General features: G+C 38.2%; 1 protein-coding gene across 13 annotated transcripts in view; it reads left to right on the top strand.

Annotated features, from left to right (window-relative positions):
* The window catches only part of PRPF40A (pre-mRNA processing factor 40 homolog A), a 68,548-nt gene that overhangs the window by 2,113 nt on the left and 39,451 nt on the right, over window positions 1-26,984 (top strand). For 9 of the 13 annotated variants that reach the window (XM_030916865.1, XM_030916864.1, XM_010372892.2 and 6 more), the window contains 3 exons: window positions 22,770-22,850; window positions 24,302-24,332; window positions 26,368-26,384. In XM_030916865.1, coding sequence (XP_030772725.1) covers window positions 22,770-22,850; window positions 24,302-24,332; window positions 26,368-26,384 — 129 coding nt within the window. Of the gene's footprint in view, window positions 1-1,245; window positions 1,326-22,769; window positions 22,851-24,301; window positions 24,333-26,367; window positions 26,385-26,984 lie in introns of all 13 variants that reach the window. The other 4 variants (XM_030916867.1, XM_030916866.1, XM_030916868.1 and 1 more) reach the window with 1 other exon arrangement.

Below are 26,984 nucleotides of genomic sequence, written 5' to 3'. Positions count from 1 at the left end.
TTTATGCCCGAATTATTTTAAATAAGCCAAATGTTGAATCATGACTGTAACGGAAATTTGAATGTAATGAAAAAGTCTCCTGAGAAATTTACTGATTACCTCAAAACTAAGAATTTCTTTTTATTATTATTTAAAAGTAAAGTGTGCGTCCAGGCTTTTATTTTTAATGATTATTTTTTCAAGCATGCCAATTGAAGTTAATGGTCTAAAAGTAAATATTATCTGATACAGCAACATAACTGATTTTGGTAGACCATGTAAATAAATAGAATCTGAAAATAGCAATTGTTTTGGTTTAGAGCGAATTTTATTCCTGAAATATCTTCCTCTTTGTGTGTTGGAGGAGGGTGAGGGAGGGTGGGGGGGGTTTGTGCTCTATAATTCTGATTCTTCATAGGACAGTGCCAATAGGTACTTCATTTTCCACTTACACTATTTTTTTTAATGCTTATTGCTTCTACACTCCTGCTTATGAGCTGTCCCTTCCATCTCTAGCATAAATTGTAAATGGACATTTTGTAGAAGTGATTTGGATCAAAAGGTTTTAATGCTGATTCAGTGATTTCGGTAGAACTGAGTTTCTAGAGAAGCATCCAAGAAAGGTAACAGGTTCAGTTACCATGAGTAATTTTGTGCTCCATGTTAAGTTCTATATAGATCTTTAGGTGGCTGGGTTATTTCCATTTGAGTATTTCCATAAATCATCAAAAATTTAGGCTAACAAAATATTTTGGAAGCCAATTTCATGTGATCTTTTGTTAATTAGTACTGTTTGATAATTGTTTAAGCTTTCATGGTTAAAGTTATTGGTGAAATTGCAGTGGGAAAAGGAGCTTGCTATGTGTCTGTCTCTTTTTACTTAACCTTAAGAGTAGAAGGGCTTAATGTCAAGTGATTTTCCTCTTTTTTTTTTTAATTTGGAATGTTGCCCTTAATTTTGTTAAAAAACAAAAAAACAAAAACAAAAACCTTTATTCAAAGGCACCAGCCCCAAAAGATGCTGCTTGCAGGAGTTCTTTAAATAAAAGAGCCTTTTATTCTGTTACTTTAGAATAACACAAATTTTAAAACTCTCTAGGTGATGGAGAAACAACTTTTATTCCTCTTCTGTTTCTTTCCATCTCTAAGCAGCAAGGAGCTCTTCTTGTTTTCTTGGTAGAGCTGCTCTAACTAGATAATGAGCCTTTAAAAATATTTATTCTTTAAATGCTCTGGTTCTTATTTAAAATTAGTTTCTTTCCACAGAAAGATAAAATAAAACAATTTGCTACTGCCAGATGCTTCTCTCTTTTCTGGGGCCTTCTGTTTCCATTGGGCCAATCAAGGTAAGTTTTGCAAGGGATTGACCTGCTTACCCTTGCTGTAATGGTGCTATTGCACTACCAAAACCAAGATACCAGCTAGTCATATTTCTATTAAAAAAAAAAAAAAATGCAGATTTTATTTTTTAAAAGTACTTTCATGTATCTCATTGACATAAGCTGGTCACAGTTTGCTTTATGGCCCTTTCTCTTTAGCTATATCAGTGACCATATTTCTAGTAAGTTTACTTGCTACTTGGTATACATCCATTCAAATAACTGATTTTTTTTGTGTTGTTTCCTTCTACTTTTTCCTAGGCTAATAATAAGCCATGTGCCTTTAAGTAGACCTAATTATACAGATGTTTAGAATTCTTCTTCCTCTGAAGGCTCCTGTTAGTATAATAAATAAATGTTTTAGTAGGAGTTATGCTCTGAAAGTCGCAAAAGAATCTCCACTGTTTTTGTCAGATTTATATAATTCCCTTTTACTAACAAATATGGGGCCCAAATCTTGGTAAAAAAAAAAATTCTTATTTTAGCTTTAAAACGGACTGGGAGAGCATGGATAATTTGAATTCTCAAATCAGAAATCTTATTTGAAACTCTGTAAACATTGCTTTAAAAATTAAAGGTGGTAATAAATAGCACAATTGATCTTTTTCCTGCATTATTTCTTCTGCCACTCTCAGAAGTACTCAGAAGTAGTAAGTGGTCAGAAGATAATTGAGACGAAGCAGGATGTCTGTCTGTATCATTTACAGTGGTGACAGTTGGGAGGGTTCTGCCATGCAATTTTAAAAAGTCATTTCACAAATTCTTTAGACTTTGGGACTGAAGGTTATGAAATCCTTCATGTATTGAGTGGTTTTCATGAGCATCTCATGCTGGGACTAGCTAAAGACTAAAATTGGTGGCCGTCTTACTTGCCAAATAATTGTGGTCTTTGGAATGTTACCAATATGACATGAAATTATAAAACTTGTTTGTAAAATAATATGCAGACTGGATAGCTTAATGATGTACGGAAGCCAGGGTTCATAATTTCTCAAGTGCATCAAGCTATTTAGCTTAAAGAAGTAGTGTGTTCAAATTTTTTTTTTCTTATTCATGAGATGACCTAGAGTGCCATCTCATGCATTTAGGCTGACTCTTAGTAGTAATAAATATTTGATGATTATCAAATTGAGCTTAATATTCTTTCAGGTTTATTTCAGTTTTCTATCTTGTAGATTAAATTTGCCTCTTACTCTATATAACTTTATAGAAAAGTCATACTTTTAGAGTTATAGGATCTTATAGCTGAAAGAGACCTTACAGATTGTTTAAAGCTTTAAATAATATGTGATTTAAGATGCCTTGAGGGATCACTAGTTTAAAAAAAAAAAAAATCATGTTAGTAAAGAAAGATAAAGAATTTTCCCTGCTGAATGGCAGTACTCAAAAATTTCCCATTGGGAGACCGAGACGGGTGCATCGCTTGAGCTCAGGAGTTGGAGACCAGCCTGGGCAACATGGTGAAACCCCGTCTCAACAAAAAATATTAAAAAATTAGCTGGGTGTGGTGAGGTGCGTCTGTCGTTCCAGCTACTTGCGGGGCTGAGGCAGAATGATTGCTTGAACCTGGGAGGTCAAGGCTGCAGTGAGTCAAGATTGCACCCTACACTCCATCCTGGGTGACAAAGTGAGACCCTATCTCAAAAATATAAAGATTTTCTGTAGCGATTTCTATCAAAATAAAATTATGTCTGAGGCTGTCTTCTTCCTCAGTGTCCATAGTAAATAATGTTTTCGTGTCTTACTCTTTTGTCTTTTCTACACAAAGGACATGCAAGTCCTGCCATCTTTATCACAGATGATTATGCCTTTGCCCCAGAGAGTCCTACTAGCTGGCCCTTTTTTTTCCTCCATATTTTAAGTCTTCATTTTCCTCTATCAATGAGAAGAGTAGAGTAATTGAGTTAAGGTCCCTTTCAGCTCTAACAGCCTATGATTCAGTTCAGATCATTTGATGAGATTTTATGGGAAGATATGGAAATAAAAGAACAGAAAATCCCGGCCAGGCGCGGTGGCTCAAGCCTGTAATCCCAGCACTTTGGGAGGCCGAGGCGGGCGGATCACGAGGTCAGGAGATCGAGACCATCCTGGCTAACACGGTGAAACCCCATCTCTACTAAAAAAATACAAAAAACTAGCCGGGCGAGGTGGCGGGCGCCTGTAGTCCCAGCTACTCGGGAGGCTGAGGCAGGAGAATGGCGTAAACCCGGGAGGCGGAGTTTGCAGTGAGCTGAGATCTGGCCACTGCACTCCAGCCTGGGTGACAGAGTGAGACTCCTTCTCAAAAAAAAAAAAAAAAAAAAAAAAAGAACAGAAAATCCCTTTAGTACTGCCTCCCTAATTCTATTTATTCAGTACCTTTTTTTTTTTTTTTTTTTTTTTTTTTTTTTTTTTGGTCTTTGGTCGGTAAACTGATAAATGAATAATTGCTTTTTACAAATGAGTTTGATTTTCTTGTTCTTATATTGAGTAAGGCTGGCTCTAACAGATCTTATTTCATTTCTGTTCCTGATACCACATGAGCCCAAGTCGTCACTCTCCCATGCCTAGATTATTCAACAGGTTTTGAGTTCAGTTGGTTTTCTTCCTTCAAGGATGCCCCCCTGCCCCCACAAATTTTAGATTGTGATCTCCTTGCCGGAGAATCTCCAGTACTTTTCAGTGCCTATAACATAGTATCTAAATTTCACAGCTTAATTTTAAAGAACCTCCCATAGTACATGTCAAAGCAGGATTCAAGGCTGCATGTCTTCACACTCCCTAATTTGAACTTAGGCTGGTCTTTTCAGAGTGTCTTGAGTGATTATATTAGTTCAGAACTTCAAACTTAGGCTGTTCTTACCCTCCTGCCCCCAGCTCAGTATCTCCATAAACTTTGCTTTGCTTACCTATGTTGTACTATTTCAAGTCTTGCCTTCTCCAAAAGTTTCTCAAAAATAGCTTTTGCCAACATACACCTCCCCTTCAGATTATTAAAGAAAATATATGTAATCTACCCATAACTCTTACTGTTTCATTTATTTTGGCACTTAGTTATTGACTTGTTTCATGGTGTCTTATTTGCTTTAATTTTCCAACAAGTAATAGATTGTAAGCTCTTAGAGGGCAGGGGCTATGTTCTGTACTTTTTAAGAAGCCTATAGGTGCTGAGCACAGTTCTTGGCACATCATGGGTGCTCAGTAAAATACTTGTTGAATGAATGAAACAAATACACAGGTATTCTTTCCTGCAGTATGATCCCATTAGTTAGTGTTAAATGTGACTGTTTCCAGTGGTTACTTGTGACTTTATGTTGTTACTACTTATTCTTGTTTTTAGTGTCTGCCTCTTTACTCTTACTTTTTCGTTGACAAAAATAGAAGATAAATAAGATGAAATAAATAATTTTTGTTTGGAGAATAAAACTAAAATACTTGCATTTACAGTCGACCCTCTGTATCCAGAGATTCAAGCAACTGCAATGGAAAATAGTCTTTTAAAAGCAACAACAAAAAAATACAAATTTTTAAAAATATAGTATAATAACTATATAGTATTTACATTGTATAAGGTATTATAAGTAATGTAGAGGAAAAATGATAAAGTAGAATATAGGCTTTGCAGAGAAATTCAGTGTATTGGTACCTTAGACTTACCTGACTGATTTGACAAATTTATTTGTTGCTGTTCCTTCTGAATTATCCTTACTTTTGATTAGCTACAGGATCCATGCCATTGAATTGGGCATTAGCCAGTGACAAAAAAGATACAATTTTTGTTTTTTAGGTCATCTGCTCATAATTCTTGAATCTGGGTACATATGGATGACTCAGGCAAGTGCTTTTAAAAAATATCTTAACTCAGACCTAATATGTGTAAATTCTTGACTGAATATGGTTAGATTTTTGACAAATGTTACTAGTGAGACTATAGATACGTTTATTTTCATTATCTTTAGAGAGCAGTTCATTTAAATATGAGCTCATCCATTCACAATCTAAGTGTGGAAAGATCTAAGGAGGACCACATCAGTTGAAAAGAATGACCTGCATCCCCCAGTCCCCTTTTGAAATTCAGAAGGCGTAATATTGATACTGAGATACTGAGAAGTCTTGCAGAAGGCTTTTACAATTTTTACTCAGTATTTCTGTTTTATTTGACCAACTTCGCTAACCCCCCCCTTCCCTAGTTTCTCTAACTCCCTGATACCTGTTTGTTTTGCTTTGTGTAGCACATTGTATGAAATTAGCATTTTGTGAGAAATGCTGAATTAGGGCCCTTTATTCTTTTAGTTTGCTCTTTAGGAGAAAAAGGCAACATCAACATAAGTTAGTATTAACACACATATACATAAATGAAGCAGCTTGTAGAGTGCAATGAATGTATTTATTAGTGGATCCAAAGAGGGAACAAATCAGTGATTAACCTTTGATTTTTAAATTAGGCTTGTTGAATATTGATGACAAGACTAATAGTAGTATTAATAGATATTAAAGATTTGAAGCCGGGCACAGTGGCTCACACCTGTAATCCCAGCACTTTGGGAGCCCGAGGTGGATGGATCACGTTAGGTCAGGAGTTCGAGACCAGCCTGAATAACATGGTGAAACCCTGTCTCTACTAAAAATACAAAAATTAGCAGGACATGGCACACACCTGTAATCTCTGCTACTCGAGAGGCTGAGGCAGCAGAATTGCTTGAACCTGGGAGACGGAGGTTGCAGTGAGCCGAGATCGTGCTATTGCACTCCAGCCTAGGCAACAATAGCAAAACTCCGTCTCAAAAAAAAAAAAAAAAAAAAGATTTGGTACATGTGTGTAAACCATAGCAGTGTACTAGAGATTTTTGGGGGTTTTTCTTTTTGTTTTGAGACAGTGTGTCTGTCACCCAGACTGGAGTGTAATGGTGCAATCTCCACTTATTGCAACCTCATCCTCCCAGGTTCTCCAAGTAATCGCAGGTGCGTGCCACCATGCCTAGCTAGTTTTTGTATTTTTAGTAGAGTTAGGGTTTCGCCATGTTGGCCGGGCTGGTCTTGAACTCCAAGGCTCAAGTGATCCTCCCGCCTTGGCCTCCTAAAGTACTGGGATTACAGGCATGAGCTGCCTTGCCCAACCTGTTTTTAACCTAGAGAAATAGGTCTGTGTTGTGAAGGTTTATAAGTAGGAATTAATAGATTACATTCCTGTAGAAATTATTAGTCTTTCATTCTCATTTTTTCTCCTTACCTTTATTTTCCTTTTAGTCAGTACACATTTAAATCTCTTGGGTGTGGTACCTAGTGTACAGGTGATGTATGCCCTGCTGTCAAGGAGATCATTCCTGAGATGCCATTCTGAACTTGTTTTTGTCTTCTAATTGCTGATTTGGCTGTTACGGTATTTCTGTACGTTTGGAAATCTAGTGGCTATGAATATTTTATACAGGTTGAGTATCTGTAATCTGGAAACCAGAAATGCTCCAAAATCTAAAACTTTTGAGTGCCAACATGACACTCAGAATAAATGCTCATTGGAACATTTCGGATTTTTTAAATTAGGGATGCTCAACCAGTAGGTAAAAAGGCAAATATCTGCAAATCTGAAAAAATCCAAAACAATCTGGTCTCAAGCATTCCACATAAAGGCTACTAAACGTGTATTTGCTTTCTTTCGCTGTCTGGTCAAGTACTCGTACTTTATATATCACTTATTAAACAAGTTAGTTGTACTTAGCAGTTATTAAAGATGTGATTGTCGGAAGTAAATCTTTGGTGTCACAAAGTGAAAATAGCACTCGGGCAAAAGTTTTCTCAGTAAGGCAATTTACTTCTGTAGAAGGGTGCGTCTTGGAGACGGAGCCTTCATGAGATGGACAAGGGAGGGGAAGGGGTACTTACTCCTGACGCAGCTGGTCCCCACTGTTGTGTCTTTCCCCTACTGGCTAGGATTGGACCGCACAATCTAAACTGACCCAGTTGGCTAATGTTTGAAACTGAACCCAGCTATATAGGCGGGAAGGGGAAGGCTATCCATTATGGCACAAAGCATGTCTAGGCTTTTCAGGGCATGTCAGAGTACAGCAAGGGGAGGAAGTGTTGTTTACAGTACGGGTAACTATAGAAATTAGAGAAACAACCAGAACACTGGGAGTTAAAACCTTTTGAAGAGGAATTTATCATCTCTGTCAGTTTCACCGTCTTGATTTTATAGTTTTTTTCTCTTCAAAATGTCTCAGTATATCTTGGCTCTGTTCTTTTGGGTGTCTAGAGGGAAGAGTTTATCTGAATAAAGTGGAGGAGAGCTCAGGAAGGTTTTGGTGAGAGCTGTTTTTATAAGTCTGCACTAAACTACGAGTACAGCATCCTGTAAGAAAGAGCACACCTATAACGGCTGTAAGAGAAGTAAGGATTGAGGCTGTGATTCCTTTTCATTTACTGAACCACCTCTCTAGCCATCTTGAGAAAGGGTTATGGACTCCAGAATTTTTAGTTAGTTCATTGGATAAAGCGGTAAGTCCTTGTAAGGCCCTTGTTATGTTCCCAGTGAGGTCAGTGTTGTTTAGAATAAAGGTACAACAGTGAGTTTTAATCATAACACAAACACCCCCTTTTTTGACTAATATCATATCTAGGGCCATTCTGTTTTCCCAGGCCATCTGGCTAGTGGGCCCCAATTGTTCTGTTATCCCTCTGACAGCATCCCTGGTGTAATTAATAAACCGCTGCTGATTATAATAAATGTGATTTATCCAATCTACATTTTTATTGGTTGTCACTCACGAAAATATTGACTGAAATCCTGCAGCTATTTGATGTCGAGGTTTTTTTTTTTTTTGAGACGAAGTCTTGCTCTGTCCCTCAGGCGGGAGTGCCGTGGCGCGATCTCGGCTCACTGCAGGCTCTGCCTCCTGGGTTCAAGCCATTCTCCTGCCTCAGCCTCCCGAATAGCTGGGACTACAGGCGCCTGCCACCACACCCGGCTAATTTTTTTGTATTTTTAGAAGAGACGGGGTTTCACCGTGTTAGCCAGGATGGTGTCGATCTCCTGACCTCGTGATCCGCCCACCTCGGCGTTTGATCTCGAATTTTAAATTTATCATAAGTACTCCTTGTGGGACTCCAGTTGCATCTAAATAAATATGGGAGTTGAAATACCCGTAAGGAGCTTCCCTTGCTTTGCGATGTTGTTTTTTCTTTTTCTGGTGAATGAAGTGCCAGGGTAAAAGGGGTAGCCAATTGGACTAGAGCACAAGTGCCACTCCAGTTACTTGGCAGAGTGTCTAGTAGAGGTCCACCACAATGCCACCATACATCTACTCAGGGACGAATAAGGGCTGACTGATTGGTAAGCTCTTGGGAAATTTTAAGTTCACTGCATCCTTTTAGGTCTCCAAGGAACGCTAAGTTTCCTCCCTGTTGTGAGAGACAGGAAGTGAACTTAGTGTCGGGGGATGGAAGCTGGATGGCCCTCGGGCTGACCCACAGGGTGTTGAACTTCAGGATACAGCAGAGAGAGAGCTTGAAGCGACTTGTTAACCCCAAGCTGTGGAATCCTGGAAAAGAGCTACCATACAGCGCATCCCTGGTCAACTGAAGGACCCATCCTAGTGAAAAGGGGACAATCTGGACCTCTGGTCTGCCTTGTGAACAAGTATAACAATTGCTTTTGTTTAAAGTGTGGACAGAATATTTGATCCATTCCAACCAGGCATTCGCACCTTGATATCCTGTCTCAGGTGCCAAAGTTTGTTTTAGGTCTTTAACTTCTACAATAGCTACCTTGGTCTGTTCATTAGATGGAGGAGGAACAATAGTTTTGTTGTGAGAGGTTTTGGAAGAAGGCTTAAGGGTGTAGATGGTAGGGGATCAATGAAGTGTATTTCAAAGGATCTGATAGGTTCTGTTCCTGACACCTCAGCCCCCATACCATAAAAGCCGCTTAAAGAAGGGAACTGGCTTAGGGAAGGGGGAGAACTTTGAGGGTTTGAGATAATAACCTGTATTGGATAGTACTGGTTTAGCTCACAGCTAGGGGAAGCTGTTTCTTTAGTAAAATGAATATATGGCTTTAGGAAATTACAACTACTGGTTGGGGCAGTCCATCCGTGCTCTTTAGTGTTCTACAGAACATTGGAACAACTGTGGCATAAAAGCTGTCTTGGCAGGGTGTGGGGGACAATACTCCCAGTTGACATTGGAGTCTTTATTGAAACCTTTCCAGACTAAATGATCCTGATTCACTAATGTCCAGTCTGAGCAGAGTCAGGAAGGACAGAGGTACTGTTTTGGGGTGGAGAGCTGTCTTTGACTTGACAAGTCTCCACAGGGTATAACAAGACAAGCATCAGATGTAGTAGTTTGGGGCGAAATTGACTCGGTTGTATTAATAACGAGGTGGTCAGCAATAGAGAGAGGAACGAAGGAGTAATAGAATAGATGCAAGAGAGTTAAATTTTCCTTAGCTTTAGTTTGGTAGGGTTGTCCCCTGGGACTATGGCCCATGACCCTGGAGGGAGCGGCACTCTTTTGACTCGGGTGTGATGGGTCTGTCCTTTTTTTGCTGTCTGGACTGTGGTTTCAGTAGTTAGGTGCACTAGGTGTGGTCCTTTCCAGGCCAGTTTGAGCTTTTTCTCTTTCTAGTTTTTGATGAGGACGTGATCCCCAGGCTGATGTTGATGTACTGGGAATTCCTGGGGCAGTGCCTGTGCTAGGAGACCTTTGGTTTTAAGAGAAGAGAAAGTAGAAGATAGACCAAGTATGTAATTTTTAAGGAATTGGTCTTTAGTTTCAGAGGTAGGAATGTCAGCAATGGAGTGTAAATAAGGCATTCCATAGAGCATCTCATAAGGGGAAAGACCAATATCTTTCCGAGGGGCAGTTTGGATTTGTAACAGGGCAACAGGAAGACGTTTGGTCCATGGTAACCGATTCTCCAGAACCAGCTTGGTTAAGTGGTTCTTCAGAGTTTGATTCATTCTTTTTACCTTCCATGATGAACGTGGGTGTCAAGGAGTATGATATTCCCATCTACTGTCTATTGTTTGGGATAACTTTTTAATGATGTGTGTGCTAAAATGGGTTCCACTGTCTGAGTCAGTATTTTCTATTAACCCAAACCTGGGCACTATATTTTTAACAAAGGCTTTAACTACATTATTGGCCATTGCATTTGAAAAGGGGATAGCTTCGACCCAGTGAGTGAGGTGATCTATCACAAGTATATATTTTAGACGCCCTATTGGAGGTATCTCATTGTAATCAATCTGGATACTTTGGAATGGCCTTAAGCCTGGACCGCTTCCCACAAGGGGTAATCTTTTTTTATAGTTTATTAGTTTTCTTACAAACTAAGCAATTGTCTGTAACCTGTTTGGCCAGGGTGTAAATTTCTGTGCACCCATAAACTCTTGAGGACTGCGTTCTCAATCGACCCCAGTGGATCTCTTGATGTAGTTGGGATAAGATTTCCCTCATAAGGGGTTTGGATGACATTTCTCTGTGGTTTGGCAACGTCCATTTTCCTTCTGAATTCTCTTTAGCACCTATTTTTATTAGGGTTTTTTTTTTTTTTTTCAGTAGAAGAAAAAATGGGGATCACGTTAGAACAAGGAAGGTAAGGAGTTAAGTGAAAAACAGGCATTTTAGAGGAAACGGCAGCCTGTTTGGCTATCTGATCTGTTAGGTTATTTCCTCAACTTTTCAAAAGAAAGGCTTTTCTGGTGTCTGGGGACGTGGACAATAGCTATTTCTTTTGACAACTGAAGGTTATTCAATACTCGGGTGTTATAGATCCTGATGAGCAAGGTCTTGACCTTTACTGTTAATGAGGCCTCGTTCAGTCCAAATTTTTCCAAATGTATGAGCCACTCAAAAAGGCCTACTTAGAATCAATATAGATGGTTCTTCAAGTACTTTAAGGCTTGGCTGAGTGCAAACAGTTTGCAAGTTTGGGCACACCAATTACTGGGCAATTTTTTTTTTGACTCTCTTTGAGTTTGTTTTCATCAATCACTGAATACCCATTGTGTCTTTTTCCCTCAATCACCTGGGAGGAACCATTTATAAGTGTCGTCCTGTCCTGAAGGGAGCTTCTCCTGGGTCTGGTCAGCCCTTTGTGTGGTAATCGATTAAATCTAAACATGTGTGTTTTTTTTTAGATTTGGATCCCCTGTTAGGAAACCTGCTGGGTTAAGCAAATTATCAGTGGCTACTTTTAAATCATCTTTTTTTTTTTTTTTTTTTTTTAACAGAATAACCTTATACTTTAAGATTCTGGAGTCAGCAAGCCACTCCCTGCTTACTGGTTTAAGATAGTTGTAACTTCAGTGGGGCGTGCTTACTGTCAATTTTTCTCCAAAGGTTAAGTTTTTGGTTTCTTGGACCAATACTGCAGTAGCTGTAATGGATTGGATGTATTGAGGCCATCCACAAGTAACTGGATCTAAGACTTTTGACAGGAAGGCCACGGGCTGCTGACTGCCACTGTGTTCTTGAGTAAGCACTTCCAAAGCTACCCCATTATCCATGTTCACAAAATGTGGTACAGCTTTTCCAGGGAAGGTAAGGCTAAGACAGGGGTGGTTATGAGCCTTTCATTCAGCTCTTTGACCTGATCAACTTCCTTAGAAGTCCACAGATTGTCAGGCTTCCCCTGGGCAAGTTTTTGATAATGAAAGTTTGCTGTGCATATGAGTCAATCCGTAAGTGGCAGTATCCAGCTAACCCTAAAAATTTCCTGAGTTCTTGTTTAGTTTGAGGCAAGGGTAGGGACACAGTTCTCTCAACTTCTTCAGGCCCTAGTCTGTATTTATCAAGTGGCCTAAATATTTAACTTCAGGCTCCACATACTGAAACTTTTCCTTTGAGACTACTAACCCCTCGAACTGCAGATGGTTAAGAATATGTGTAGAGAAGCCAGTTACTTTCTCTGTATCCTCACCAGATAAAAGAATATCATCAACATATTGGAGTAGGCATATTTGTTTTGGGATGACAACTTTTTATAATACTTGTTCTAAAATTTGACCAAAAAGGTTAGGGGAGTCTGTGAACCCTTAGGGTAAGACTGTCAATCAATACTGTTGTTTCCGCCCTGAATGGGGATCCTCCCACTCAAAAGGAAATATATCTCGACTATCTTCAGCCAGGGGACATACCCAGAAAGCATCTTTTAAATCTATTACAGTAAACCATTGATGATTATATGGAATGTTGCTGAGAATGGTGTAAGGATTGGGGACAACGGTGTGGGTAGTTTGGACTATTTGGTTAATAGCTCTAAGGTGCTGTACCAACCGGTATGACCCGTCTGATTTCTTGACTGGCAATATTGGGGTATTATAAGGGGACGTACAGGACTCAAAAAGCCTGTCTTTAATAAGACCTTTAATTTTAGGTTTCAACCCTATCCCAACCCTATCTATGGGAATGGGGTATTGTTTTCTCCTTACAGCTTCCCTGCGGGGGCATTAAGCTCGATGTGGATTGGAGAGACTTTGAGTTTCCCTCGGTTCTCCTCTTTGGACCAGACATTAGGATTAATGTATTTTTCATCTGCAGTGATGAGTAGGTTTAATGAGGTGAGGAATCCTCTGGGGCTGACTTGTAGGCCTATGCCTAACTTCAACATTAACTCCCTCCCTAATAAGTTAGTCCCTGCCTCAAGGATTAACAGAAACAATATGAGCTGATCAATCCTGGTATCTGACTTCTGTGTTTTTTAAAAATTTTTCTTTAAATCCTTCTCCTTTTACCTGAGACGAAAAGTTCCTCCAAAGAGTAGGCAATATTAGATGGAAGGAAACAAACAGGCATGAGCCGCCCTTGAATTGACCAAAAAGGTGATAAGCTCATGCTTAGGGCCCACTTCTGAATTTATCGAGGGCTCCTGGTGGGACTCAAGATAAAAGAGACAGAGCCCCTGACCCCCCTATTCTTCCTCGAAAGTCATGAGTGGAAGGGCTTCTTTCTCCTTTTTAAATTCGGGACATCTGTCTTGAAGTGGCCTGTTCTACATTTGTAGCACCTATCTTGCCCTTACCCCTCTCGGTTCTGAGATTCTTTGACTTTGCTCCCCCATACTCTTTAGAGGGCCTGGTAAATGAGGGCCTTGGTTCTTTAAAGGAGGGTTTGGACCCTTTATGGGTTCTGGCCCCTTGAAGCTCTGTTTAGAAGTATATGGGTTTGGAGTCATCTATTGGAAGGTGGATAATACAAGTTTGTCTTTCGTTTTTGCCTTTCTTCATCTGTCCTCACGTATACCTTTTGAGCTTTCCTGAGAAGTTCACTTGGGGGATGGTCTTCCCAATTTTGTACTTTTGTAATTTTTTTGAGATGTCTGGCCATCTTCTAGTGACAAATTGGAGTTTTAATATTCCTTGCCCAAGGGGATCTTCTAAATTGAGGCCTGCGTATTGTCTCATTTGCTCTTTCAATCTATCTAGGAATTTCATAAGCCCTTCATCCTTTTTTTGTTGTGTATCAAATGCTTTAGAGAGATTTTGGGTTCGGGTACTGATTCCTGAATTCCTTTTATTATCATCTCCCTTAGGTCCTGCATGTTTTCCCGGTGAGCCAGATTTTTATTGTCCCATTGGGGGTCTTGGGCGGGGTTTTCTGGTCCACAGTAGGAACGGTAGGGACTTTTTGACTGGCAGGACGCTCACGTTCCCAAATTACCATAGCAGCCCTACGAATACTCCTTTCTTTTCCTGAAGGGTGTCTGAGATGGACATTAACTCTACCCAAGTGTATAACTGAGGTCCTAAAAATTGGTCAGTTTTAAGGGAAAGAGAGCAGGGACCGACTCTTGAGTTGTAGAGGGGAAAGGGAAGTTCTGGATATCCTTTTTACATTGCTCTTATTTCATGTTGGAGTCCCTTTAGGGAGGAGTCCTTAGGCTGATAGGGGACAGGCTCGTGGGATGATAATTTCTAAGAGTCAGGATTGTAAGGAGGAGGAGTAACGTGAGTAGGTGAAGGATCTAGAGCGGGATCTGGGGCGGCAGCAGCTGCCTGAGGAGAGGGGTTGGGATCACTGAGCCGGGGAGGATGGTCTAGGGGATCCCATGTGCTGGAGTCTTTGAGCATTGGAACTAACTTATCTAATTTTTCCTTTTGTGATGCTAGATCAGGTTCTTTCCTAGTTGTCTCTAAGGGAAAAAGGAGGACAGGTACCTGCCTCCAATAGAGAGCATAGTCCAGTTCCTCTTGAGAAACTGGGCTTTTGTCATTGACATACTGAATCAAAAACTGACACATCGCACCCTCATTCGACCCAAACTTTGGCCAGAAGATTGAGGGTTTGAGGATGAGTCCCCGAGTCCAAATAAAACAGTAATATTTTATCATTTGTTGCTGTTTCTTATGTTTAGTCTTCTCATTATTTTTCCAGTATTTTAATATGAGACCTAGGGGACTATCGGGGGGAGTATCTTTACTGCCGTCTTTATCCTTTTTACTCTGTCTTGCTTGGGGTATTTCCCATGTCAGGTCCTAGTTAGACTCAATGCCTCGTATTAGAGACTTCTTGCCTGAAAATTCTTCTCTGGAGACTTGTTAAGTCTCAGTCCCTTGTATTAAAGATTTCTTGCCTATCCTTTAGCCCCACCTCCTGGCGGCTCCTTGCACCCTTCTTTTGCTTCATCCACCCTGGCCACTTCCCTCCTGCGAATTTTAGGCCCCTCTTGGCATTGGCGTGCCGGTATGAGCCCCACAGCAGGATCCGCCCTAAGCTGTATAAAGTGACCACAGAACTACAGATAGGACCCCCTCACTCTGCACAGCAGTAGTGCTTAGTACCATTCACACAAGCAGCACTAAAAGCAGTAGTGCTTGTGATCATTCACACACACTTTCATCCTCCAGAATATCCCGACCAGCAAGGAAATACTTTGTCACCCCTGCAACGTTTCTTACCTTGGTCTGTGTACAGTTACCTGGTTGCCGCGGTATGTGAGAATCCTTTCCCCAAGCTGCTGGCCTGTATCTTTCCCTGTTGCTGAGAGTCTGGGTGTGTTTGTCGCACTGGGTGGGTTCCAGTCTCTACACTGAGGTCACTTCAACAAGGCAGCGGGTCGCGCCTCCCCATGAGAAATGACCAGAGACCTGTTCGCCGAAGGAGAATGGGGAATCCTAGGCGGGCCCCCAAATTGTTGGAAGTAAATGCTTGGTGTTGCAAAGTGAAAATATACTCAGGCAAAGGTTTTCTCAGCAAGGCAATTTACTTCTGTAGAAGGGTGCGTCTTGCGGATGGAGCAATGGCAAGAGCACACTGGACAAAGGAGGGGAAGAGGTTCTTATTCATTATACAGCTGGTCCCTACTGTTGTGTCTTTCCCCTATTTGCTAGGGTTGGACTGCACAATCTAAACTGACTTGATTGGCTAATGTTTGTAATTGAACACAGATATCTAGGTGGGAAGGGGAAGGCTATCTGTTATGGAGTAAGACATGTCTAGGCTTGTCAGGGCATGTCAGGGTGCTGCAAGGGCAGGAAGGGTTAGTTATGGCACGGATAACTATAGAAACTAGAGAAACAAAGAACTTGAAGAACTGGGAATTAAAACCTTTTGAAGAGGAATTTATCATCTCTGTCATGGTATTTTGCATTGGTGGATTTAAAAGGAAATCCACTTCTGCTTCTTTCTTACTCAGTGAACTCAAAGTGGAAATCTGAATCTTCTCCCAGTCTGAATGGTTCTGTTAGTCATGAAGGACTAGTGAAGACTGTCTTGAGTTGAAATTCAATTTGCTTTGTCTTAGGCTTTGTTTTTTGTTATTTAATGAAATTCTTATATTTATCTTAGACCTTGATCTTTTTTTTTTTTTTTTTTTTTTTTTTTTTTTGGAGACAGAGTCTTGCTCTGTTGCCAGGCTGGAGTGCAGTGGTGCGATCTCAGCTCACTGCAACCTCCATCTCCCGAGTTCAAACAATTCCTTTGCCTCAGCCTCCGGAGTAGCTGGAACTACAGGTGCGTGTCACCACGCCCGGCTGATTTTTTGTATTTTAGTAGAGATGGGGTTTCACCATGTTGGCCAGGACGGTCTCGATTTATTGACCTCGTGACCCACCTGCCTTGGCCTCCCAAAGTGCTGGGATTACAGGCATGAGCCACTGCACCTGGCCAGCTTTGATCTTTTTAAACAAAATCACATTATGTTGTGAATGGGATCCTTATCATTAGATCTTGATCTTAGATTTAGGCTAAGACTTTTAAAACTAGCTTTTGATAAATGAGTGAGCATTAAGTTCTTGTTTGCAAACACCCATTTGGCCATGTGGAATCAAGAAAGTTGTTACTTCTTTGAAAGATGATTTTTCAGTAGTGTAAGTCATCATGTATTTATGATCATGTATTTGTTAGGTATAGAAAATTAGACCCTTACTTATACTGAAATAAAGTATAAAGATTTAGCTTGATATACTACTGAATCTAGCTTGAAAGACTTGGGGCAGGGGGTAATGGTCTTGTGTGCTTGTATACTTTTATCTAAAAGAAGGCTTTGATGACTTTTTAGAGTAAGTTTTAAAGTCATTAATTTTTTTTTTTTTTTTTTTTTTTTGAGACGGAGTCTTGCTGTGTCGCCCAGGCTGGAGTGCAGTGGCCGGATCTCAGCTCACTGCAAGCTCCGCCTCCCGGGTTCACGCTATTCTCCTGCCTCAGCCTCCGGAGTAGCTGGGACTACAGGCGCCCGCCACCTCGCCCGGCTAGTTTTTTTGTATTTTTTAGTAGAGACGGGGTTTCACCGTGTTAGCCAGGATAGTCTCTATCTCCTGACCTCGTGATCCGCCCGTCTCGGCCTCCCAAAGTGCTGGGATTACAGGCTTGAGCCACCGCGCCCGGCCTAAAGTCATTAATTCTATGTGACTTAATTGAGGCAATGCAATTTTTGTGTATCCCCAGTTATGATTAGAGCTTTTTAAAAAGTGATAGTTCGTTGTCATTTAGCGCTGTTTCTAAATTGTGTCACATAATTTGTGTCAAGAATTCTGTCACCATGCTTATATAAACTTTGAGAGATTATAGCCTATTGAATTTGATCCTCCTGATTGAAAAGTGGATTGGCTAGATGGATGTCCAGTTTACAAATGGGAATAGTAAGGCCCAGAGAATTTAGTGAGTTACTCAGTGACATTGCAGAGCCAGCACTAAGCATGATCTTAATCTGAGATTGACTTCTTATTAATGTGTATTGGTTCCTATTGAATACTACTGGTTTTACAATATTTTCCCTAGATAACTTAAAAGAACTGAAGTACTTGAGCTGGATAAAGAATAGATGAGGGAAGGGGTGACATAAGATATACCTTGATTAAATGGAGACCATTGATAATACCTATTATTATTTGTTAAGCCTGTTTCTAAGTGCCATATCTGTATTATCACATTTGTTCTCTGTAATAATCCTATCAGACAGTTAATGTTTTTTCTCATTGATGAAGAGTTTGTGGTCCAGAGAGATCAAATAAATTAGCCCAAGTTAAATGGGATAGGAATTCTGTCAGTCTGACTTCAGACTGCATTATCTATATATACCACTATAAGACTATGTAATTGAGTTAATTTCCTTAGACTCTGAAGGGGTTGCTATCCTTCAGCAGTTCTAAATTCTGTAGGTTGAGAGAGTTTCGCAAATTTTGAATACTGGCACTTGTCTTGTTACATGGTAAAGTTCTATTCTGCATGATAACAATTTGTACAAATATTGTCTACCCTTTATGTAAATATTTCTTATCAAAAAATGATGTTTTGAATTTATGTTGCTCTAGATCAGGCTCCCCTGGGCCACTCATAAAAAAATAACATTAACAGTAGCTGATGAGCTTAAAAAAAAAAAAAAAAAAGCCAAAAAAACTGAATGTTTTAAGAAAGCTTACAAATTTGCGTTGACACATTCAAAGCTGTCCTGGGCCACATGTGGCCCATGGCCCGCAGATTGAACAGGCTTGCTTTAGATGAAGAGGAAGTAGGTTAAATGATTTCCACAAAAAAAGCCACCAGTTTACTTTTGATTGCTAAGGGTATGCTTTAAACATAGATATATCCATTTATCTCCAATTGAATGAATGTTTAGTTCTATTTAAAGATTCAGTTTGCATTTATTCAAGATTTTTGGCGTTTATTTGTATATTCAAAAAATAATTTAGTGGTATATGAGACAGATGTTTTAAAATACTAAACAGCCTTCATAGGTTGTACTTACCTTATGGAATTTTACTTTAGCACACTTAAGAAGAGCCCCAAGTAAAAAGGCAGACATGAAACTTATTTAGATTATGAATTTACTGCTACAGGTTTGCATCAAGAATGGTTTTTAAAAAACCACCAGATTTAGGAGTTAATATTTTTTTAGGTGATTTTTTTTTTTTTTGTAATACTAGGCAAAAGATAGGTCCAGTTGTTTATCATTTCTTTCCAGCAGGAAAAACTTCAGAAATAACTATGAAGGAAAGAACTTGTGAAGTCCCCATGTGAAGTTCTTCACTTTTAAAGTGCTTTCTTTTCATATCATGGTAAAATTGGACCAATTGAATTTACACTTTGTAAAATTCACTCACCATAGCATTGATATTGCTTTCATTACTACCGCTTTTTATTTTCATTTTTTAAAGTATGTAGAGTGATAAATGAAATATGTTTGTTTATATCTAACATTAGAAACTTTCTGGGATGCTAAGAATGACTGAACAGGTTGTGTGGCGCTCCCTAGTGTTTTGTTCATTTATTTTTTATTTTCCTCAAACTGATGATTCTTCTGAGAACATCTTGATAATTAGTTTTATACTTATTAAAAGAATAGGAAATAGAAATGGTTTGCATAATGTAAATATACATATGGTTGGCCACTTATGAATTGTGTAAAATATATCAGCTACATTTTTTAAAGGTGCCGAATTGTTCATAATATTCAGATGTTCAACATTTTAGGAAATTTATGTCTCATAACAACTAGAAATTTTGAATTATAGCACTTTTACATGTTTACCAAAGTAGTTTAAATGGGAATTTGCAAAGCAGTACATGGTTTTGATTTTATAGTATGCTTCAGATTAAGTAAATATGAACTACTACTTTGTGGCCTTAAGAATGGTGTGGCTTATGGAATTTGTTGTGGCGTTATAGTAGCAACTAAGTTAAGAATTTTTCCCCTTTATTATTTTGAAGCAACATCCCATTTTTCATTGAACTTAAATGTTGAGACACAGTATTAGATTTGTGGGCCACATAGTGACATATTGGTAAATGACAGACTACATACACAATGGTGGTCCTGTTAAATCATATGCTACTTCTATATTTAGGTATACAAATACTTAGCATTGTGTTACAGTTGCCTACAGTATTCAGTACAGTAACATGTTATAAAGGTTTCTAGCCTAGGAGCAATAGGCTGTGTATACCATAATAGCCTAGATGTGTAGTAGACTATAACCATCCAGGTTTGTGTAAGTGCATTCTGTGATACACAATGATGATATCTCCTGATGACACAATTCTCAGAACATACAGTCGTTAAATGACACATGACTGTGTTTTATGTGCCCTTAAGAGTGAAAAGAAAAAATAAATCTAAATGGAAAATCTGAAACACTTAACAGATAACGTTGAGACACCTCTTCATGGAAAGAAGATGTATACCTACCGTGCCAGAGGAGAGAGCAAAGAAATTTGAATGTTTTAACTCTTTTATTATTGGGATGAGGGATGAAAAAATCATTTCTGAGGATTTGAGCCATAGCCAATTCTCATAAGTTTGCATCTTGTATTCCCATTAACAGTAAGTGTTAATAGATAGCTTAGAAATTTTTAATGGTCTCAGATTGATGGTGCTGCCAAAGTGACTGGCATAAATCAACACAATTTCTTTAAAAGATTTAGCTTCAAAGAAAGAGATTATAAAAAGTATCTCTATGTTATGTATATCCTAGAATTAATAGAAAATGAGAATCATAACATCGCCACAAATAGATTTTTTAGATTTTGAAAAACAGACTTAGGGATTCTCAGTCCTCTAAAGGAACTCTAAATTTCTTAAATTCTTACAGTAGTTTTTCCTACAGAATACAGTATTTTGCATGTTTATTGGTTTGTTCTTTGGTTTTATGTTGACATCACAGTTTTGGTTTAAATTACATTAATGGTCGATTTACTTTCAGGATATTCAGTTGTATGTAATTTAGGACTTGCAGATTGTCAGGTAAAACAAGATTAACTAGTCTTCACCCCCAGAATTTATGGAGATACGAAGGGAGAATGTCGCTTTTTGACATTAAATCTCATTCTATAATAAATACCATGATTTCCAGTCTAAAAGAACATTTCTGAGGTGTTTAAACATTTTAGGTATGGGAAGAAGGTCAATTAAAGAGAGAACTCTGTCAAACTCTGTATATACTTTAGTGATTTTCAAATACTGCCTGCTGTAAATCTCATTGGCCTGGTCTACTAAACTGTTATATATTGGTTTTTATGTGGCTTTGTTTTTAAATAAGATTTTATCTTTATGTGTGTAATCAAGTCAGGATATTTCAATTTGAAATTACATTTATTTGTACAGTCTGCTGATGCCATTAGAGAATGTTCTTTTTTTGAGATGGAGTCTCTCTCTGTTGCCCAGGCTGGAGTGCAGTGGCGCTGTCTCAGCTGACTGCAGCCTCCACCTCTCAGGTTCAAGTGATTCTCCTGCCTCAGCCTCCCAAGTAGCTGGGACTGCAGGCACGTGCCACCATGCCTGGCTAATTTTTTGTATTTTTAGTAGAGACGGGGTTTCACGGTGTTAGCCAGGAAGATCTTGGTCTCCTGACCTCGTGATCCGCCTGCATTGGCCTCCCAAAGTGCTGGGATTACAGGAGTGAGCCACCGTGCCTGGCGAGAGAATGTTCTGTTGCTTTATGCAGATTTTACTCTACTTAAAAAAAAAATACCTTTAATTCTTAGGAGAAGTTACTTTGATTGGTTTTTCTCTTAAGTTTTCAGGCCTTGATCTGTCAATTTAGCTTAGAATTCTAGTTTTGGTTATGTTACTAGCTTTTGATTTTATATATAGGTTACTTAAAGTAGCGGGCTGTTTCTGTGTTTCCTGTCATGTATCTTGGTTGCTTTCCCATGCAACCAGTTACCTGATTCAGCGTATTTTACATTGGCCTAAAGCAAAATTACGAGGATATATCTATTGGCTGGAGATGTATGGGTTGGGAGTAAGCCTAGTTATAGTTCTTTCTCATTTGATTGTTGTATTTTTTTCTCCTTATCTTGTAAATTATTTCTCTGATTCTCAGTCTGGATGATGGAGGCTTGCCAGTGCTTCAGTTTTCAAATTCTATACCTTAAAAAAAATACGTACTATTTGGATCATATTCCAAGTCAGCCACCACATTCTTATAGTCACAGTTTTTGTCAAAAAGTTTTGTTTAATGATGTTTAGACAGTTTGTTGGTTGTTTTTAACCCATTAACTCCATGCTACTTTATTTTAATAGGTACCTTAGCCTCATTTAGCTTCATGGGTCACTTTCACAAGGAATACAATTCAGTGTGTGAATGTTCTTACATAACTTTAGAAGGCTTGAATCTGTATGTTCCTGCTGACCATATGCTTATTTTCTGTTGTTCCTATTTCTCAAAATGTTCATTTACTTTGAAATTGTTTAATAACTGGTTACCTTGTTTCAGTACCTGTGATTATTGTATGTAATTTTTGTCCCCTTCTGAATTTCCTTAGATCTTTTTAATGGTCATTAAAATCAAAATTGTAATGTGGGATTATACTAATATAGAGGAACATTGGGTCAAATTCTTGAGAAACTTGTGTTAATCTTCAGGATTTATATTCAGACTTAGTAGAATTAATTCATAGATTTGAATGGTAGTTGTTGATAAGCTAGATTGAGCTCCCAAACTAATATCTTCAGATATTTATGTATGTGCCTTAAGTTTTCTGTACATGAGAGGGGATAGATGATTTGTGATTTAAAAAGGGTTTTTTTAAATGTATTTTTTTAGGTCATTGTTTGGCTATTAGCACCTTTGATCTTGAATTTTGAAATATGCCACATTATAAAATTTATTCAGTACATGTATTAAAAATCAAAGGTGAAAATTACTGAAAAAATTTTATGTTAAATTCTCTTGCTCCAAAGAAGTGAGAAAAATATGACTGTTGTGTTACAACTAAAAGGAGATTAATGTTTTTTTAAATTCAGGCTAGAAATAACATAATAGTCCAAACTTATTAAATTTACTTGTTAAAATAATTTTGACCGTATATATAAAAACTGTGACATAAGTATTAAAATGGATTGATAAAGTACTTCATTCATTCAACAAGCACTTACTAAGCATACTATTCACATGGCATAGTGTTTAGTGGTTTTTAATCTTAAGTTATGGGATTCTTAAAGTCATATTAAGTGCTTTGGTCTTATAGTAACCTTTTTTACTTTTATTTTAGATGCCTGGAATGATGTCGTCAGTAATGCCTGGAATGATGATGTCTCATATGTCTCAGGCTTCCATGCAGCCTGCCTTACCGGTAATCATGTGAAAATAACTATTTTCTGTGAAGTAATGTTTTGATTCATTGCTTTTATATGTGGAATAATGATATCTATGTACTTGACAGGCAATCGTGTTAGCTGTTGAAGTGCATGTGTAGTACTGTAATAAAATACGAGAATTACTGTGGACTTTCAGTTTTTTTTTCTTTTCTTTGTATTTTTGAGACAGAGTCTTGCTCTGTCAACCAGTCTGGAGTGCAGTGAGTGACATGATAATAGCTCACTACAGCCTCCACCTTCCGGGCTCAAGCAATCCTCCAACCTCAGCCTTCTGAGTAGTTGAGACCACAGGCACGTGCCACCACGCCGAGCTAATTTAAAATATTTTTTGTAGAGATGAGGTCTCCCTGTGTTGCCCAAGCTGGTCTCAAACTCCTGAGCTCAAATTATCCTCCTGCCTCAGCCTCCCACAGGGATGACAGGCATGAGCCACTGTGTTTGTCCTGGATTTAGTTTCTATAACTTCAATGATAGGCATTTACATTTTTTCCTATATTGATATTATATGTACATTCTTAATTATCAGGTTAATTCTGTATTAAGACCAGAATACTGAAAAGTATACATTGTGAGCCAGAAGCGTTTTATTGGTCTGATAACATGTAAGTTTTAAAGGGTAAACATTCACTTCACTGAGTGCTAATTAAAAGTTGGTATAATATGATTTAATACTAGATTTAGAAATCAAGATTTAATTGGAAATCCACATTCTGAGACTTCAGCTGTGGCAAATTAATTAGAAAATCTATTAAACAGCCTTACCACCTCTATCGGGTAGTGTGGTAATATAAATTATTACGAAATTCAAGTTTAACTTCTTTATTCTTTATGTGGTTGTAATGAACAGATGTGGCATACTCTCTTGGGGTGGTAAGTTTGCAGTGTCTTTCCCAAAATCCTAAGATGCGTCATATTTCAAAAATTCTTTATAATACTGGAAAGTAACACATTGCATATAATATGTAAACATTTCCTGCAGGGTCCAGGGCAGTGCCGTCTAACTTAATAATGTTAATATTTTTGCAGCTAAACTAAACTGAAGTGGGATAAATGAAGTTTGTGGAGTTTCATGTTCATTTAGGGCAGGTTTTGCCACTGTAGTGAGTTTTGGTACCATACTTGAAAAAAGTTGGTTTTCAGAGGGTTTTGTTTTCCAGAATTGTGGGTAAAGGGTTGAGGACCTTGTGTACACTTGGTGACCATATAACATTTAAACTACTCCTGTAGCCTCAGTTTGCTGATCTCTTTTACAATTTATAGCAAGCTCGGGGAACTGAGACCACTAAAAGTTTTGCTAAGAATCTTTGAGTCACAGGCTTGAGGATTATACATAGCAGGTACTGATTTCACTGTGCTTTATGAGGAACTTATATAAAATACACTTTAAAAGAGATCAATAACACTAATTTCATTTTTCTTCTTACAGCCAGGAGTAAATAGTATGGATGTAGCAGCAGGTATGTATACTATGTATGGTGGTATGTGTTAGACCTCATTTGGACAGTAGCAGCCCTATTATAATGAGGAGTAAAAAAAGCAGGATCTCTTGGACTTTATATAACCTCCTTTTTCTTTTTTCCGCAATAGGAAACTGGATAGCGTTGACAATTGAAGTCTTTTTTTGTTGTTGTTCTTTTGAAGTGGAGTCTCGCTCTGTCACCCAGGCTGGAGTAAGTGGCAATCTCAGCTCACTGCAACCTCCGCCTCCTGGGTTCAAGCGATTCTCCTGCCTTAGCCTCCCGAGTAACTGGGACTACAGGTGCACGTCTGGCTAATTTTTGTATTTTAGTAGAGACAGGGTTTCATCATATTGGCAAGACTGGTCTCGAATTCCTGACCTTGTGATCTGCCCACTTCGGTCTCCCAAAGTGCTGGGATTACAGGCGTGAGCCACTGCACCCAGCGATAATTGAATTCTTAGGAAATTTTTACAGTTTTAGGTCAGGAGTTCTGGACCCAGTTTGGTCTGCAGATATACTTTGGCCCACACAATGTTCTTCAATTTTGTAATTATTGCTAACATTTGTAGTCTGCAGATTTTGAGTTTGAATTTATTTTGAAAAGTTGGATGATCTGACTATTCAATACTTAACAGTAGTCCTGTCAACACAGTAGGTGCTCAGAGAGTATATGTTAAATGAACTCTGGTTGAGTTCATATTTGTACTCAGCAAGCATTAGAATGACGTAGTGACTCCATTCTTTAGGTGTTTAGTATGAGCTCTCCTTGACATTCTAGACTACTTCAGAGTTACTTTTCTGTTGTCTGCTTGGCCCTTGTATTGATAGCCATTGGAGTAAATATCAGTTCCCAATAACTGGCCGTTTTGACTAGTGAGATTTTAATATATATTAATAATGCCTCCAGTATCATGAATACGTAGCTTTCCACATAAATTAATATTCCAGATGCCGAACTTCATCCCACGATTATGACAAGATTGTTTTCTGTTATAAACAGTATTGGTTGAAAGGTGTTGAAAATGTACTGTGTGCTTTTCTGTGGGTTCAAATGGGACTTAATTGATTTTTTAAAGATGTTTCACAGATTTCATTATTTAAAATGTTCTGAAATACCTAATACAATTATTTTCTTTTATTTAGATATCTAGAGCTGGGTACTGTTACCCTCAGTAATCCTGGAAAATTACATAATTTTTTGTTTTTAGTTACTTTTAAAATGCTTTGGCTCTACAGTGATTTTCTATAGTAGCTTCTTTTGAGTGTACTCACTACATACGAACATAGTTTTGTTTTGTTTTACGTACAATCTCCGTCTTTATGTGTTTAAATTACTAGTTTCTAAAGTTTGAGATTATTATTAGGAGTTTTGTGACTAACATGCATTTCAAAATCTCTTAAGGAGTTTTCTGTAGTAGTATAGAGGACAGTAACATTTAATAGAACTTTCTGCAGTGATGGAAATGTTCTGTAATCTGTACTGCTTAATACAGTTGCCACTAGACACGTAATTATTGTGTATTTGAAATGTGACTGGTGCAACTGAGGAACTGAATGTTTTAAATTTTATTTAATCTTAAATTTTAATTTAAAGGGATGTCTGGTGTCTGATCGCTGTTGTGTTGTACAGCACAAATCTGGAATTCAGATAAAGTTACCAGGAATCTAAAGCTGTAGAATCAGTGGTAGAGGTATTATTGTGCTTTGGTAATACACTTAGTAGAGAAAGAGGAATAAGAAACATAGTTACCTATTATAGTAAGGAAAGGAGAAATAAAAGGCAATGTTGAATATTTCTCAGACTGCCTCCAAGTGAGTTTGTAGATTGAAAGTTCAAACTCTGAAAATGTTTTGCACTATAAATGTTTATTTTGTGGGAAAGATAGCTAGCACATAGTTCATATGAGATAGTCTTAAAATCTTGAGGATGAGGAGGAATAAGTACTATGAATATATGAATAAATATTAAAACTTATGAAGGCGAGAATATTTTATCACAGTGTAAATATTTTGCCTGTTTTTTATTTTTTAGGTACAGCATCTGGTGCAGTAAGTACTCTTTAAACCTTTGTAATATTTTAATTTTAGTATACTTTAACCTACTTTACAGTTTCTTATTTCTGCTCTAAGGATTATCTGCTAAATCTTTGCATTAATCCATAGTTTTCCCTTTTCCCTTTTTTTTCTATGACAAGGATTGAAAAATTTATTTATTTTAAAATCTAGTTTCGGTGGGGCTTAATGAGAGATGAGAATCATATGTATCAACTTTTAAAAGGATTTAAATTCTTCCCATCACATTTAGAAGGGAAGCAGAACTTGTAGGTGCACAGTACTTAACCTAGTAATTACAAATTAAGCATTACATTAGGAGATAATCTTTTTTTTTTTGAGACAGAGTCTCGCTCTGTCACTAAGACTGGAGTGCAGTGGTGCGATCTTAGCTCGCTGCAATCTCTGCCTCCCGGGTTCAAGTGATTTTCATGTCTCAGCCTCCTGAGTAGCTGGGCCTACAGGCACCTGCCAGCATGCCCAGCTAATTTTTGTATTTTTAGTAGAGGCGGGGTTTTGCCATGTTGGCCCAACTGGTCTTGAACTCCTGGCCTCAAGTGATCTGACTGCCTTAGCCTCCCAAAGTACTGGGATTAC

This window comes from Rhinopithecus roxellana, chromosome 14 (genome assembly GCF_007565055.1).
Source record: "Rhinopithecus roxellana isolate Shanxi Qingling chromosome 14, ASM756505v1, whole genome shotgun sequence".
NCBI lineage: Eukaryota > Metazoa > Chordata > Mammalia > Primates > Cercopithecidae > Rhinopithecus > Rhinopithecus roxellana.
Note: the sequence above shows the minus strand (reverse complement) of the source record. Positions and strands in the feature narration are given on the sequence as shown.